Source organism: Anneissia japonica, unplaced genomic scaffold (assembly GCF_011630105.1).
Source record: "Anneissia japonica isolate Jap-2015-1 unplaced genomic scaffold, ASM1163010v1 scaffold3106_len312699_cov133, whole genome shotgun sequence".
Classification (NCBI taxonomy): domain Eukaryota; kingdom Metazoa; phylum Echinodermata; class Crinoidea; order Comatulida; family Comatulidae; genus Anneissia; species Anneissia japonica.
The window spans coordinates 35866-52716 of NW_022739518.1; the positions used below are offsets into that span (position 1 = coordinate 35866).

General features: G+C 32.6%; 2 protein-coding genes across 4 annotated transcripts in view; both read right to left on the reverse strand.

Moving 5' to 3' along the window:
• The window catches only part of LOC117117932 (limbic system-associated membrane protein-like), a 14469-nt gene extending 4392 nt beyond the window's left edge, over positions 1-10077 (reverse strand). For 2 of the 3 annotated variants that reach the window (XM_033262417.1, XM_033262416.1), the window contains exons 1-8: positions 9443-10077; positions 5103-5312; positions 3885-3932; positions 3412-3558; positions 2671-2844; positions 2084-2401; positions 1346-1523; positions 980-1077 (exon numbers count right to left, since the gene is read on the reverse strand). In XM_033262417.1, the coding sequence (XP_033118308.1) occupies positions 980-1077; positions 1346-1523; positions 2084-2401; positions 2671-2844; positions 3412-3558; positions 3885-3932; positions 5103-5312; positions 9443-9506 (1237 nt within the window). In that variant the 5' untranslated portion in view covers positions 9507-10077. The remainder of the gene's footprint in view (positions 1-979; positions 1078-1345; positions 1524-2083; positions 2402-2670; positions 2845-3411; positions 3559-3884; positions 3933-5102; positions 5313-9442) is intronic. The other variant, XM_033262415.1, reaches the window with a different exon arrangement.
• A 2997-nt stretch (positions 10078-13074) lies between these two features.
• On the reverse strand, positions 13075-16847 carry LOC117117937 (proteasome assembly chaperone 3-like). Its single transcript, XM_033262421.1, has 4 exons — positions 16759-16847; positions 16256-16357; positions 15481-15561; positions 13075-14788 (listed from the first exon to the last, which is right to left on the reverse strand). The coding sequence occupies exons 1-4, from the start codon at positions 16804-16806 to the stop codon at positions 14636-14638; spliced, it is 384 nt and encodes a 127-aa protein (XP_033118312.1). The 5' UTR covers positions 16807-16847; the 3' UTR covers positions 13075-14635.
• Between the last annotated feature and the right edge of the window lie 4 nt (positions 16848-16851).

Below are 16851 nucleotides of genomic sequence, written 5' to 3' on the forward strand. Positions count from 1 at the left end.
ATAATAATAATAATAATAATAATAATAATAATAATAATAATAATAATAATAATAATAATAATAAATAAAACTTTAAAATACAGACAAATGGAGGCTAAACAATTTGTCATAAAAGTAAAAAATGCGCGAAAGAAAAAAAACCACTTAATAATAATAATAATAATAATAATAATAATATTGTATTTTATTTGTATTGCGCCTCTTCCAATAAAAATTTTTCAGAGGCTCATCACAAAGAAATCATTAACATATGCTAATTAAACTACAATCAATACACCTTTAACAATAAAATCGTTAAAATTCATATAAAAAGCACATTTACAATTTTCCAATAACATTCGTCAATAAAAAAAAAAATTGCATCAGAACAAATACAAACATTTCATCACAACACTAAAAAGTTACAAAAAACAAAAACAATAATCCGTATACCTGCATATGCAAATGAACAGACCCATGTTATTGATTAAATACTTGTGTAAATAAAAATGTTTTAAGTTTGAATTTAAAGGAGTGTATGGACGTTTCGGTGTTAATTATAGGGGGTTATTCCAAGCTTTGGAGCAACCGAAGCAAACGCCTGATCAACCAGAGTTGACAGCATTCTTCCTTTGAGATACTCTAATTTGAGCTCCCTTGAAGATCTAAGGTTTTGCCCCTGTTGTTTCCTAATCGTTATGAGGTCTGTCATATATGTTGGGGCAACGCCATGTAAACAAAAGTAGAATTTTTTGAAGTCTGTAGCTTTTGAGTTTGGCAGCCCATTACACTATAGTCAAGATGACTGATTATATAAAGATGGCACCAAGCTAGTTATCTAGAGGTCGTGAGTTCGGTTCCCACCCTAATTTTTTGCGAATTTTGTTCGCAAGAAATTGGGAACGTAGTGATAATAATAACAACAATTAGTAAAACCAAACCGTCAACTAACTGATGGAGAGTTAATTTCCAAAAGAGAGGTCTTAACAATGAGACTTACCACTTAGCACAACTTGTGCATCTGTTGTACCAACTTCATTAGTTGCCCGGCATGTATAGTTACCATAATGACTTGATGTTATTTGTAGTATACAAAACCTATACAAGTGATAAGTGCATTTTAAATATTTTTATTTCTGGTAGTACTATGTAATATTCAACACAATCGGGACACAATTACATTTGGTTTAGTTTGACAAATCTCTTTTGCTATTGATGTCATGGCTAACGATATTTGGCAGAGAACTGAGACCTGCTTCTCATGGGTTGATTAAGCTACGTTCGATATTGTTACATTAAATTCGTCGAGAAAATTAAGCAGATCTGGTAATTTAGAATTAGTTTTTAATTTAAGTGTTTACAGTACCTTGTTCTTCGTTCGTCAACATTTATCAAAATTCCCCGATCGTTTGATAACACAGTCGCGTTCTGAAGCCACGTCACAGTGTCAGCTACGGGTAGTGCATCGATGTAACAAGCCATACAAACATGGTTGCCAACAGCACTGCGGATATGCTTCCGACTCGTCTTCAGTCGTGGCTTATCTGCAGTAATAAAATCCCACGTTAGGTTTCACAACTGCTCCAGCTCCAAATGAGGAGCGAAAGACGGGAGAATTGCCAAATTACTTCCTTAAACAATAAAATGTTTAACACCACTCCACCCCCTTCCAACACACACAAACATTACACTGTTTTCTATTTGTCTTTTTTAAGCTGGACCTTTCCTTCAGTGCCAAGATTAACGATGAAATCCTTTTATTACAAATGTTTGTATTACTGTATTAGTATTTTCAAACATGACTGCCGAATGTCATGCTTCTTTTTCAAAGAATAAACACTAATAAGTAAGGTAGGCCTATAAATTAGATGAATTCAGTTAACTTCCAGTTTGACAACCTGAACATTATTTAAAAGAAAGAATATCAATCATCTAAAATACAGTTTGATTAGTGATGTGTTTCAATTACTGTATATTATACTGCATATTTTTATTACTTCATTGTATGGAAATAATCTATATGATTTGATTTGATTTTGAACCCATGGAAGAAATCTTGCAAGTCAATTCACTGTCAATTATTAAAATGAAAACATCGTCTTACATTTGACAATGAGTTTGATAATCTGTTTATCGCCATCAGCCTCGTTCAGGTGATTTGTTGCTGTACATACGTAGTCACCTGTATCCTCTACTTTCACGTTCCAAATTCGCGCCACTCCCTGTCCACAATCTTTGAATCGTGTATCGTTAAGATCTTGTAGCAAATTTGTCCTATACCATGTGACTGTAGGTGATGGTTTACCGTCTGCTATGCAGAATAAAACGACGTCTTGTAACTCTTTGAAGTATCTTTCGTTTGGGTCTTTTGAACCAAGAACTCGTGGACTGAGAGGCTCAATTTGAATAATCTTCCCGGGAACTAAATTTAAAATATGATTAAATAAAAAGTCTGTAAATAAAATCTGAAAAACTTTAAGAAATTGAATTAACACAATAACGAGATACAGATTGAAAATTTCAGTTCTCGGTAATTGCTTCATACAACAATTAAAAGTACTATATTTAAACTCATTACCAAAACGTTTACAGACTTATCGATGGGCAGACAAGTCTTTTTCTTCTTGCACTCACAAGAAGTGAAACGAAGGATCAGCGCTATAAACATAGAAAGTCTGTATCATATCGTACCTAAAACATCTACGGATATTTTGCTTGTGTGACGATTGTCGATTTGGCAGGAATAGTTTCCGGCATCATACGCAGATATAGATCGTAAAATCAGGTTATATAAGCCATTTGTAGCGTCATAATCTAGCTGTATATCACGTCGTGTTGATATAAGCTGGTTGTCAGATGTTAGCACTAAAATAAATAAAATCTTAAGTATTCCATAAAGCTCCGTCCACACTATCAAATTTTCGTTGACAAAAAACTGTAGTATGCCCATATATAGTCCCGATGTGCCTATAAATGGTCATAATGTGATGTCATCATTACCCTAAGGCATGTCCCGTGTTTTTGTTAAATCAAATTGATAGTCTGGACAGGGCTTTAGGTTTAAGTTAATTTCTGGTTTAAACGTTTTATAATATTTTATCCTATAAGCTGAGATCAACAACATGCATATAGGCCAAGGTATGTGTAAATGTGTGTAGGTGTGTGTGTGTGTGTGTGTGTGTGTGTGTGTGTGTGTGTGTGTGGCGAGGATGGGGAGTGTATGTGTGCATCTTGTGTGTTTCAAATAAAATAGTAGTTGAAGCAATCAATTAATAATAATAATAATAATAATTACCTCAATAGACTGTGGACTACCATCATCAACGAACGAATAAACAGATAAATATCATGGTAAATAGGGAAAAAAAACAAGAGTGAAAGTGCTGAGGCAGACAAGGATAAAATTCTCTCAACAAAAATCTGTCAACATACGTTCAACGTTGTCTGTAGTTGTTTGATGTATCCAAGCTGCCACAGAGTTTCTAGTTGGCATTGTGCAGTATAACATAGCGCTTTCACCGGTTGCTACTGTGATTTCCATAGGAGGACATGGTGATTCACGGCAACCCTTAGAAAATACTAAATATATGATAGTAAAGGTATTATGAAGTAAGACACCATGTCATTTACTACTGTTAGTATTATTATTAAACAAAACACTAGACAAGAATTAATTTAAATTAGTTGTATTGACAAGACATTAGCTTTCGTGGTGGACAGTGCACAATTATTATTATTATTAATACTTAAGTCACCAAAAGCTTAAGCTGATAAATTATAGTTTTGTCCACAATTATTCTGTAAACATCGGCTGTAACTGTTACTCTAGACTGCATCAGAATACAACTAAATCTATTCGTATACGTTATATACTTAGACCTAAAACAGCATTGAACAAGGTCTACCGTTTATGGTTGTTACAAAAGGTGTGATTGCACTGTTGTTTGAAGTTTCTGCAAATATAACCAAAAAATATAGCACATTATTCACCAATATGATGCGTATCAAGAGATTTGACTTAAAAATGAACCTTATTATTTTTTTGAAAATGAGGAAAACTGCTTTAAAATACTACTATATTAAGCTTCCAATGGGTTTATTATTTTGAACGAATTAACAGCCCCCATTTATAACAGTCACCTAATGGTGTTATAAGGCAATCATCCGCCTATTCGTTTACTTATTGATAGAATAAATTAAAAATTCCATGTCATTTAAAAAATCCCAAGATTTAATTAAAAAAATCCCAAGATCCCAAGGTGTAATAAAAATCCCAATATATCTTGGGATAAATCCCAAGCAGTGGTCACATTGCCTTACAGATTGGAATAATTTATAACAAAACAAATGATATTATTACCTTTTAATAATAATAATAATATTATTATTATTAATAATAATAATAATACATTGTTAACAATACAAATAATAATCTGATGATTATAGTGATGGTAAAAGAGTAACAATAACAAGAATAATAATATTGACCATGTTCATATACTCCCTGTAATGGTGTGTTTTCCCCCAAAAAAGCCGCAATATGCTTTAAACAACTTAAAAAAGATATACACAAGATCGTAATATATTAGTATTTGCAGAACAGAAAAAAAACTTTGCAAAAAGATACAGTCTATTGCACAATACATTTCCTGAGTGAATGTTGTTAAATCACAGGTCATTTACCTACTAAAAGTAGGCCTATTTGGTGTCATGAGAATTCAACATTCAAATAGAAAAAAAATGCGTTATGGTATGTGAACACGATTACTTTTAAGCTCAAAACCCTCATCTCGTTTATGTGATGTATGCAAACTGTACCTGTAGGTATTTATTGGTTTACTTAATACAAGAATAGGCCTAATAATAATAATAATAATAATAATAAATAAATAATAACAACAACAATACAACATACAAATTCAATAGTAAGATTGGGGGAACACCTAATATATACAATAATAATAAATAATAATAATAATAATAATAATAAATATAAGAATAGTGTACATTTATAATGCGCCAGTATCCATCAAAGTTGCTCATTGCGCATGATCATATGTTCATGATTAATTTTTTTACGTCTTTATTTTCCCCAGTAAACAAGAAATAAATGTAAGCCTTACCAGTTGACGTTCTAACTGTGGGTTCATAGTCTAGCTCTAAGTTCGAGTTGATTTTCTCTTGTTTGTAAACCTGTAATTGCTCCGTCAATTCAACACACCGAGTTTTAACAGACTTGGCATCTTCACTAGTGCCTGCTGCTTTAGTACATTTATCACTAACCGTGTAAGAACTTGAACCCTCGGTCAGCTCTGTCAACGCTACTGCTCCCCCTAATTCGCAAGCAACAAAAAGTTTTCTTTTAATAAAAGGTTGAAGAGCAACTGAATTGCTTTTCTCACGCTCTAAAGAATTATTTTTCATTTGTTCATATTTATTATTCGTATACAGGGATTGAGGGTGAGAGAGACACAGACTAACGTTAAAAATGAAAGAAGAGAGGTACGGTGGAATGAGAAAAGACATATAATTTGGGATCAAAATTGGAATATAATACGTATTCATATTTTTCCCAAATGTCTCGCTTTGAGGAATTCACCTATTTTAACATTCGCAAGGTAAACCCAAACTTGTGTTTTATCTACTCGATTAACACATCAATACCTGTTCTCATTATGGTTCGTGGATCATTAGGTACTCACTGTAACACTAAGTGTCAGCCAACAGGTAAAACGAGACCAGAAAGAGAAAGCGTAACCATCGTGACATGCATCGATGGCATCCAAGATCATTAACTGCCAATCATCCACCATGTTGAATGGAAGATTTTACAATGCGAAATCCATCAACAACTACAACGAGCAATACACGGCAGCAGTATTGCTCGATTGCTGTTTAATTTCTTTTGGACTGGAAAACACATATTTATTTACCGTCAATACAGCTTGATCCCAAAACCTTTCAGCAAGAGAATCATAATAGTAGTAAGTAGGTAGGCCTAATGTTGTCCTAATTATTGCAATCAAAACATTACGAGGGCCTACCGTATGTATTGTTCTCTAAACTGAATTCGAACAATTATAATTATGTTCAGGTATGTTTTTTTAATCAAATCAAATAGATACGGTACCGTAATGTCTCTATCTTCAGTACAGTATTGGAGAAAGGGATGTGTACGACTTCAGAAGGATCGTGGTGTAATTATTCTCTAAAGACACATTCAATCATTGTTTATAAATGAACATTTTAATTTTTGATTTATTCCCTCTATAACAGGTTTCGTAAAATGTAATCACTGTTTTCGCAACATGGTTCTGAAATTTTGATAAACTTGAAAATACTGGTGAGGTAAAAAATGAAAAATTAATGTCCATTTATCGATGCGTGTATATAATAACCATTATTATGACGCGTTCAAATCAGTGCAGGTCTCCTGTGGATTAGAATTTTAAAGTTGGATGCACATCCGTCAAGACATGATACACATTTTAGGATAATTAGCAACTAATTGTGCATACCTAATAAGCGTTTGCATATGTAGCTGAAATTTAATTTTGAGTTATATTTGACAGATGCTATTAAAACCGTGTGGATTTCCTTTTAGTGATAATATATTTTCTATTTTACATTATCTTTTGTGGACGTTCAATTGTCTGAGGTATACAAACTTCTCGTGTACTTTGAAAATCAAACATTTCAAACATAAATTAGTAGGCAAATAAAACAAAACATTTTGTTGATCCAAAATCACTAGAATGAAAATTATGCGTTTATTTTTACCAAGCTTTATCTTGTTCATCTCTCTTTGAAAGAGCCCAATACTTGACATTTGTCCAATGTAAGAAAAAAATTCCGGCCGACCGCTCTCATTTCCAAATGGCACATGATTTTCCCCTCTCCCATCATTCTCCTTTTCCTTTCCTTACCGCCATAATTTTAGAATTGACAGTACATCTACAGTTCTTTAATGTTTACCAACAATATCAGTCCAATCATGTATTCTAAACGTAGCCTGACATCCATACCACTTAGAATTGCATGGTGTGCATTATTTTTCATGTAGCTCAGTGCATACCGATAAATACAATAATCAACATCATCTCCCCTATATTGTGCATGAACCTCGTATTTAAGTATATTAACACGCAGTGGTGATGGTTGTGATAGTAGGCGATTGTCTCTAGAATGAACAGGAGATTACAAGGACATAAAAACCTGAAATATTAAGCACTTGCACAACGTGCCGCTTACAATTACTGATAATAAAACCATTGTTATTTTTAATTAATAATAAATTTAACTGATTTGGACTTCTGGATCAAATGCTTGGTGAAGCACAATATCAGGACAAATTTTATTGAATTTAATGAGTAACTATAATATTATCGTTATATTACCGGTTATGACGTTCTGCAAGCAATTACCTTTCACCTTGAAGACCGTTCACAGGTAGTAATCTTACCATACGCAATTTATTTTCAATAAGCTAGTTTTGAATGTGAATCAAATGCGAAACAGGGACAACAAATAATTATGTTGCTCTAAATTAGTTCGAGGTCGGATTAAAAGCAAGGGAATTATTTCATTCAATAAGTACATTTGAGTAGTAAGCTGGGTTTTTTTTCTCCAATTCATTAGAAATAAATATTAGCCTATTTTCTAAACTCAACATTTCTATTTTAGTATTGTTAAAAGCAATATTCAATTATTATTATTATGGCCAGGAAAAAGCATTTAGTGTACTGTACTTGCCCTATAACAAAAATAGAATCTTGAATTTTGGCCTTGAATTTAATGTAGACTGGAACTATATGATGTGATACATTACTGTAATTACATAACATATACTACATTTACATAAAACATCAAACCAAGGCATATATCTAGCATGAAGGTATATTATGATATACCTCCATGGTTAGGCTATATTTATAGCCTACAATACACGGGTACAATACTGAAATACAACAAACTCTTTCAACTGACGTTAGCAAAATCTATAACATAATTAAAAAACTATTGTTAATACCAAGAAGATTTCAAATACTAACATATAAGGCCATTATATTTAAATATATTCGCAATGAAATGAAGACTTTTTTTCAAATGGTACTACAGAATCAATTAACATTACATCGAACTCGGAATGAAAAAATAGTGTTCCTTGTTAAATGCTTTGGATCCAGCTAGCTAGAATACTATGTTTGAAAGAAATGCATGAATGAAAATATTTAATTTCTCACTAAGTGAGAGGCTGTGCATGTAACGGTGAATCAACATTACTTACGATTCATATAATTTTATGATGTTTCAACATATGACGTTTACGCAAATTCACAAACATAAGGGAAATGAACATTTATTTTTTTAGAAAGATTATACTGTACTGTGTATAGAAATTCATTGATATCGAATCCCATGTGGTATAATTCGCATGTGGCAATTTTTCCTCAAATTGGAAAATTTAGTAACAGATAAAAATGGCCATGATGAGCTGATTAGCCGATACTATTCTTCCAACAATGGTTTGGAACATTAGAGGCCCTCAAATCTACCAGGCACTTGCATGCCTAGTGTAGGCCTATGTTAAACTCTGAGATTAGCATATAACTCGTAATAAACAGAAATAACTACAATTAAATAATAAAACTAAAGATGACACGCTTTTGAATGTTTACATGTATACACAATCACTAATTCATGTACGAGTAGGCATACCCAAATTTGGATGATGTGATGAAGTGTATAAGAACAATATAGACCTGCATGCAAAGGAATTCATATCATAGGGATAGCTATTGTTAGATCAAGTTTTAAAAATAATAGCTAATTAGAGGCCACTGGAAGCAGCACGTATCTTAGATGACAGTGGTACCGTATCGCTTTTGCTGTTTATGAATAGATCATTTGTTTGTATTTGTAATGTTTTTATATTGGTTTTTTTTTGCCAGAATTAATAATTAAAAAATAAAAATACAAAATACATTTATTGTTCTCTGCACTACTCTCACAAAGAATGAGATGCATTTACTAGGATTACAACAATGGAATTATCTTTTCATCGCCATTTCGCATAGAAATAACAGGCACACCATTAATTCCAAGAACTTGCACCATTTATAAGCGAAACATCAATTTGGTATTTCCAACAGTTAATGAAAATGTAAATATTAGATTTTCAAGTCTTGTGTGTGTTTTTTTATAATTAATTAATTAATTTATTTATTTATTTTTGTTTTAGAACACCAGTGGTAACCTAACTGCCTAATCTATTCTCTAGGACTACACTGATTTTACATTTCGGTTTTAATATATTATGAAAACGAGCATTGTGAAAATATCTAAACAAACAATTAATTTGTTTCGCATTTAATTACGTAAAAATAACATTGTATTATCTCAGTCAACAATGATTACAATGATACAAATATCATATCGATGATGTAACAATTATGTTACTTACTTATAGATGTTAGAAGTAGGCTTATTATTACCAACAACCGGCATTGATCCACCACCTTCGTCATTTTGGTAAATCTCTCAATTGCAGTCGATCAGATTCTAAGAGTTTTTACACAATCAATTTTACTTAATAAACGAATCCGCTTAGTCCTCCAATAAAAATCATTGATTGAAACGTCCAACACAAAAAACGCGTATGTGTTGTGGTGATAGTTGGTGGGAAAGTAGCAGACAATTAGTAATTTCGAGTAGACGATCAACACTTGGATGTGGATTCCTACAGTCCTGCAATACACATTGAGAAGAATGTGTCCTTTGAGTAGGTATATTTCGTTGATCTAACTGTGTTTCTTCATTAGTAATAACTACTCAAGGTTTTGTTAGCGATCTTGTCGAATCGTGTTCGCATTAGTTGATGACTGAGCTGGGAGATACAAATGAACTGCGGAGACTGCGTTTGTTAATAACAATCAGCTACAAAGAATATTGGATTTTATACAGTTTAAACACAATAATTGAAGTCTAAATGCATATACACTTTTGCAATAATCGTTATTTTAGAACTATAAAAACTCATCATGTGAATGCAGAAAAGAGTATTGGTAGTGAATGCATGACTTTTTTGTTCAATTTATTACAAATTGTTGGACTAATGGAGAAATAGCAAGTTGACCCCAGCTTGTAATCATTTCAAATTAATTCAGAAAATAATGGAATCGTCCTAACAACGATGTATATAGTGGTTTCGAAAAATTGTGTAAAATTTCTGTAGACTTACAGTAGGGGTGGTGGAACCATTCTTGTTTTTTCGTTTGGTGGTTTGAATTAACATCACCTTGCGAGTATATGGTCCCACTTATGACGCAGACATAATTGATTAATTAATATTTTCAGATCTGAAATGAAAGTTAAAATTTAGGCCAACAAGTAGGCCTATTACTGTATTTCTTATTTCACAGTTACAAACATGCATTTTTATAGAATTCTGAAGGTTTACCCAGACCCTTCCTCTAAGTTCGCCCATGATATTATGAATGTAAATTTTCCAGCAAAAATAATCATGTTTTCTGTACATTTTTTTTCTCTAGTTAATAATCCAATTATGTTGAATTTTATTCTGAATCCTCAGCTTCATCAGGAGCAAATATCTGTATACGTAGGCCTATAGTAAAAGCTAGCCATGGTTATTACGGATGACGTCATCATTCTGGAAGATGATAGCTAATTTAGGCTTACAGATAGTTGGCCTCTTGAAAATTCGTGAAGTATAGAAACATTTAATAGAGTAAGGAAAATTGACGTATAATCAGTTTTGTTTTATAAAGTGAAATTTGATTTTTCTTTATAGAAGTACTAGTTTTAATTTGTGTTGCCACCCGGCCTTTCGCCACCCTAGGCCCGTTGCCACCTGGCCTTTAGCCACCCGGCCTTTCATTTTTCCCACCATAGGCCCGTTGCGACCCAGGCATTTTGCAACCCGGCCTTTTGCCACCCGGCCTTTTGCCTCCCGACCCGTTGCCACCCTAAGCCCGTTGCCACCAAAGCCAGTTGCCACCTGGCCTTTTGCCACCTTTGGGAAAGTCGAATATTTATATTATTAAACTTTAAAATAAAAAATGAGGCTAAACAATTTATGTCATAAAAGTAAAAAAAAAAACACTTAATAATAATAAAAATAATAATAAATAAATAAATAAATAATTAAAAAAAAACCAATACAACATACAAATTCAATAGTAAAGAAGATTAGGGGAACACAATAAAATATATAGAATATAAAACCAGTAAATAATTAAAACCTTGAAATACAAATAATATGAGGCTAAATTATATGTCATTTAAAATAATAATAATAATAATAATACTAATACTAATACTAATACTAATACTAATACTAATAATAATAATAATAATAATAATAATAATAATAATAATAATAATAATAATAATAACACACTAACTAAAAACAGTACATACTCAGAAAACATACACATATACATATGTACGTCTAAATACATACAGATAAAGATAAAAAGCTAATAAGGATTACTTCACACATGTGCCTTACATGATGGATAACCGCAACAAATTGTCGTTGTTTACAACCTGCCAAACAATAAATCCATTCATCATTCAGTACACACAGTTTGGTGAAAATGCCGAGAGTAAAATTTCTGCGAATACAATGCATAGGCCTACTATACAACTATGGGTGGCAAAGGGCCAGGTGGCAAAAGCCCGGGTGGCAACAAGCCTACGGTGGCAACGGACTGGGTGACAACGTTCCGGGTGGCAAAGGGCCGGGTAGCAATTTTAAGATTTTAATTATTTAAAGGCAACATAAAAAAAATACAAGGCAATTGTACTTTCTTTACAATACAACAATATAAACAATCAAGTGGTCAGATGACATACTGTGCAGAAAAAGAACAGTTGTTTATGGATCAACATCAAAATGTCAACAAAGCAAGGTCAAGTTAAAAATACTGCAAAAAAGCATTATTTTATAGTTTTGTGAAAACCAATACCCCAACGTGAAATTCAAATTCTTAATGTGGTTCCACAGTTGTATATTTTATTTCATACGAATACGAATACGGATAAAACTTTATTTTCGATCATATAAATTACAAAGGAAAAGCATCTTCAGTTGCCAAAATCACAAAGTACAAATAGAATTTAAAAAGCATTATATATAAAAACAGTATAGAAAAGGTTTATCAAAATGATAAACAGCCTGGAAAATTACTTGTTTAGAGGAAAAATATATAGAATGAGTTTCAAATCTTCTGCATGCTCCATACTTCTCAAAATGTCCAATACATCCCTGCTTCTCAAACTATTGGTCGCGAATCAAATTTTGGTTGCCAAAACATTTCTGGGGGTTGCGAGACTGATTCTAACTTTAAAAGAACAAGACAGATTTTGGTAAAGTACATTTCGAAAAATTGTAAAAAATACCTCTACAAAAGACTCAACTCAAGAGACGAAAGCTAGAAATTCATTGTCTACACAAAACTTAGAAACTACTTTCATGGTTGCGCTGTCGCCAACCTCTCAAAGCTTTAATAAGATCATTAAAAATAGACAGCAGGAACATAGCTTACATTAACACATACACAAATCAATACAAGTATATGAAAATTAAAAGTGGGTGCCACCCCAAATAGTCTGAGAAGCTGGGCTCTGTATGCCACATTCATTTACCTATTGATTTTAATGAGAACGAGTAATAATGCATACCAACTCTAGTTAAAATTTAACATAAATTAGAATTTTATGAAATATCTTAATTAAAATCGCATCTTTACGATAAAATTTTAAAATTATGAGTCAAGTGATCTGTAGGATATTTCATTATGTGACAGAACCTAATTTGCATAGGCTTAATTAATAGTGCCAACAAATTAACTCCCTGGAAACCGCACGGACGGAATATACTATTTTGATCCCGTGCAAATACATGCTACCATTTGGCTTATATTAGGTACAGGAATTTGGTTTCTATAACTTGAATTTCTTTCAGCATTCTCTGCAACTTCGGGTACAAAATAGTTTTTATTTGCATTGCCTTTGATGATTAACCAATGAGGCAATTAAAATAGACAACAATAGAATAAAAAAAATTATGACTCAGTTTATTTACAGCTTTTATTCAAAAAACCAAAACAATCACATTAAGTTCTCTATTGTTCAACAAATAATTTGTTGAGGTTTAACAGAAATTGAAAAATTGTTGTGCATTTCAATACTGTATGTTTAAAGTAAACATGTCGTTGATTTATAAATTTAAGAATATTTATGCAATACTTGTTGAAGGGTTTCTATAGATATAGATAGGTGTGGGGAGGGGTGTCTGGAGTTAGAATCTCAGTACTGTCTTGCTTTATCTATAATAACCTACAATATAGATAGATAGGCTTAATCTCTATTTTTAAAATTATGTTTCAATGGTTGATTTGATATTTTAGTTTCAGCAGCTTTAATTCAATGGTTGATGTTTCAACCATTAATTTTTTGGGTTTAATTCTTAATCTTTGCTTGTTGGATCAATTTTTAGGGTTTATATATGTTTTCTTTAATACTGCATACAGTATATGTGATTCAATGTATGCTTTTTATAGAATTTTAATATAATGATAATGATAATTCGTGGTGTTTTTTATATATTCTATTTGCAACCTTGCCACTTCAGTTTTTAACTACCGGCCAAGGATGTATATATTTTTATACAAAATAAAATAAAATAGAAAAATAAACCTAATGGGCCTTTTGCTACACCACGCCCCTTAAATTTTGTGCCTAAGGTCCCACAAAATACTAGTGTAAACCAGCTATGCGGCCGTTCCAACGTAAAAAAACGTAACTTCAAAAGATATAACGGTACTGTAGTTACGTTGTTTTGCCATATTACGGCCGTATATAAAACACATGTGTTTTTGGGACTAGACTGCGATTGTAGGACATGCACATATTTTGATTGACACTTCGGAAATGTCCATTCATTAAAATATTGGCCTATTTAAGGTAAATAGTAATAATAATAATAATAATAATACTGTGGTAATATAAATCATACAAACAATAACACTATTAAAATGAATGTGTTGGAGTGTAATATTATACCACCAGAGCCGAATGATTGTATTAGTTCTGGCACTATTGAAATCCTCCCAAATAATTTTATCTGGCTTCAACAAAATAGGCCTATCATAGGTACTTAGCTTTACTTCATTGGCTTATCATTGAAGGATAAGTATTGTACCTATGTATTTAATTCTTGCCTATTGCTTGATTGATTTGGCCAAAAAAACAATTACTAGTTTGTCGTCCCCTTGCAAATCCATTTTCTCTGCTTCACCAATTTCCTTTATTTTATGAAATGTACGAAAATCTGGCAACTCACATCAGTAAAATTTCTCTATCGATCATTTGTGGTTGGGGATACATATGGTATGAATCATGTCTAGTGCTTCTTTTATTTGCTTTCAATGTATCTACTTGGTAAAGGTGAGAAAGTAGTACTGTTTCCCATCAACCATCTCGGAGTGCCCTCATTCTCCATTTTCAAAATATTAGGATGAGAAACTAATTGTTTTTATTTGGCCTTAAGTCTATGTCTTGTAACTTGCCATCCACTCATCAATGTGAATGAAGCCAACAATTGGCAATATATGTGAATTTGGGTCTTAGGTCACCAAACTTTGCATTGTGTTATACTTTCTAAAATGGCTTTCAACATTTCTGGCGTATCATCTTTTAATGCCAATGTTAACAATAGGGGCTTAGTGTTTCCAAGCTGGTGCAACTTCAAAGCTATATTTCTTGCATACACGTGGGTGACAGGCTGTGGGCAAGAAAAAAAAAAACCAGATCAGATACATGTAGATTATTTCTTATTACTAGTCATGCTTACACGGCCGTTTCCTATCAGATAAGTAACACTGATGATCTCCAGTCGAGAAATCATTGGTTATACCATATGACAAAAACTGACCTGGAAAAAACGCGCGCAATGCTGCTTGTTTTGAAACCATTTGTCAATTTTAAAACTGTATGAAATTGATAAAAACATAATTTTTTAAATAATAATAATTGTATTCCTGCTGTCTATAAACAGCGACATCCAGCTATGACTCACAAAGGCAGCTAATTTACATAAGGTAATGCTGATGATCTCTGTGAACACCACTGAGATGCGGCGGTAACTCTATACATCACCATGGTTACTGCTGTTATGCAGAGCCACTTAACACCTATCAATGAACGCGATTAAAGAACAATTAAACAAGGCTACTGACTGTAGATTAATTATCAAATGGAACGTATTTTTTTGTTTTTCATCAGATTTATCTTAATCTATTATTTTTCCTAAATTTTCTGTTCAATGTAAGTAGATATTTCATAATAAATATATAAACTTTGTATATCTATGCATCTATGTACACTGGATATGCATGTGTGTGTTTGTGCATGTGTCAATAAGGTGATGTGGTGTGACTATTAACAGTACCCATTAACAACTACTGTAGCCAATACCTCATCTTTGCCAATAAGTACTTTGGTGTTGAACAAAGGCTGTTGCATTCCAGAAATCTCAGCCTCATTAAAAACATACATCTAAAAAACATGAAAGAAATAATTTAGTTAATTAAAATTAATTAAATAGTAGTCATTACATCAGTTATCTCCTGCAGGAGCTTTCCGGAAATCAGAATGGTCTATCCCTCACTCCCGCAAGCAAGAATCTCCGGGAAAACAATCTTCCACTAAATCATGAATATTTTTACTACTTTACTACCAATTGTTCCATGGAAAACAGTGCTGATGTCAAAGTCATCTTCATCATGATCATGGTCCTTTAAAGCCCCATTCCCGGCAAAATTTCAATTTTTAAGAAAAATCTAATTTTTGTATAATGTTATAAAGATTTATAAATATAATACGGAATTGCTAGTTTAACTGAATTTAGACATTCCTAAGAATGAAAATCTAGATGTGTATAAGAGACAGAGTCTGTATTTCTCATTTTTTTTAGTCTTTTGCGTAAAACTAAAATTCATGCCAATATTTTTCCATGATTTATAATAATTGGAGTAATGCAAATGCATATTTTCTAAAAAAAGTCATTTTTAGTGAAATTTTGCCGGGAATGGGGCTTTAACAGTATCATGAAGAATGTTGTTAAAAATTTGTGAAAGGAGACATTGGTTCCAAGGACACTAATTGTACTGGTCAGAAAAAAAACAAAAAAACCTGCAGCAGGTAAAAAACTACAATAACTCACAATTTGAATTAATAATTAAACACTTACCACTGTACCCAGTTTTTGGTACTGTGTAATTATCAGCATCAATTTGTCAGTAAATGAAGTACAAACTATATCGGTATGTATGTTGCTGATCACCACAGCACCCTGTAATATACAAACATTTTTAAAATTTTGAATGTAATAACAATGCTGGTGACAGATGGGGTGACAGATAGGCCTATTCTATACACCTTAATAAACTTTTGGCATAGGCTGCTGAATGAAGCCTAGTTAGCTAAACCTTTTAATTTTCTTTGTAGTAGTAGCTTAGCCTGGCCCTAGCTAGGCCTCTTCCCTACAGAAAGGCCTAGACTAGGGCCAAGTCCCTATTCTAGTAGGAAGGAAGCCTAGGCTAGGCCTCCAAGCCTAGATAACCTAGCCTAGGCCTAGATAGAGCTGGGTGGAAAGGCCTCGAGCTGACTGGTGCAGATAAGAGATCCATTAAACTGTAGTACATACTATAATTAAAGACACACATATTGTATAGTCCCTCCCCCTCCAAATACCTTTTTAGACTGAGGGACAGCATTGCTATCCACACCACCAGCCGCCATGCTTCTTGCGAAGTTGCTGCTGGAATTTTTTGGCAAATCGTCTGC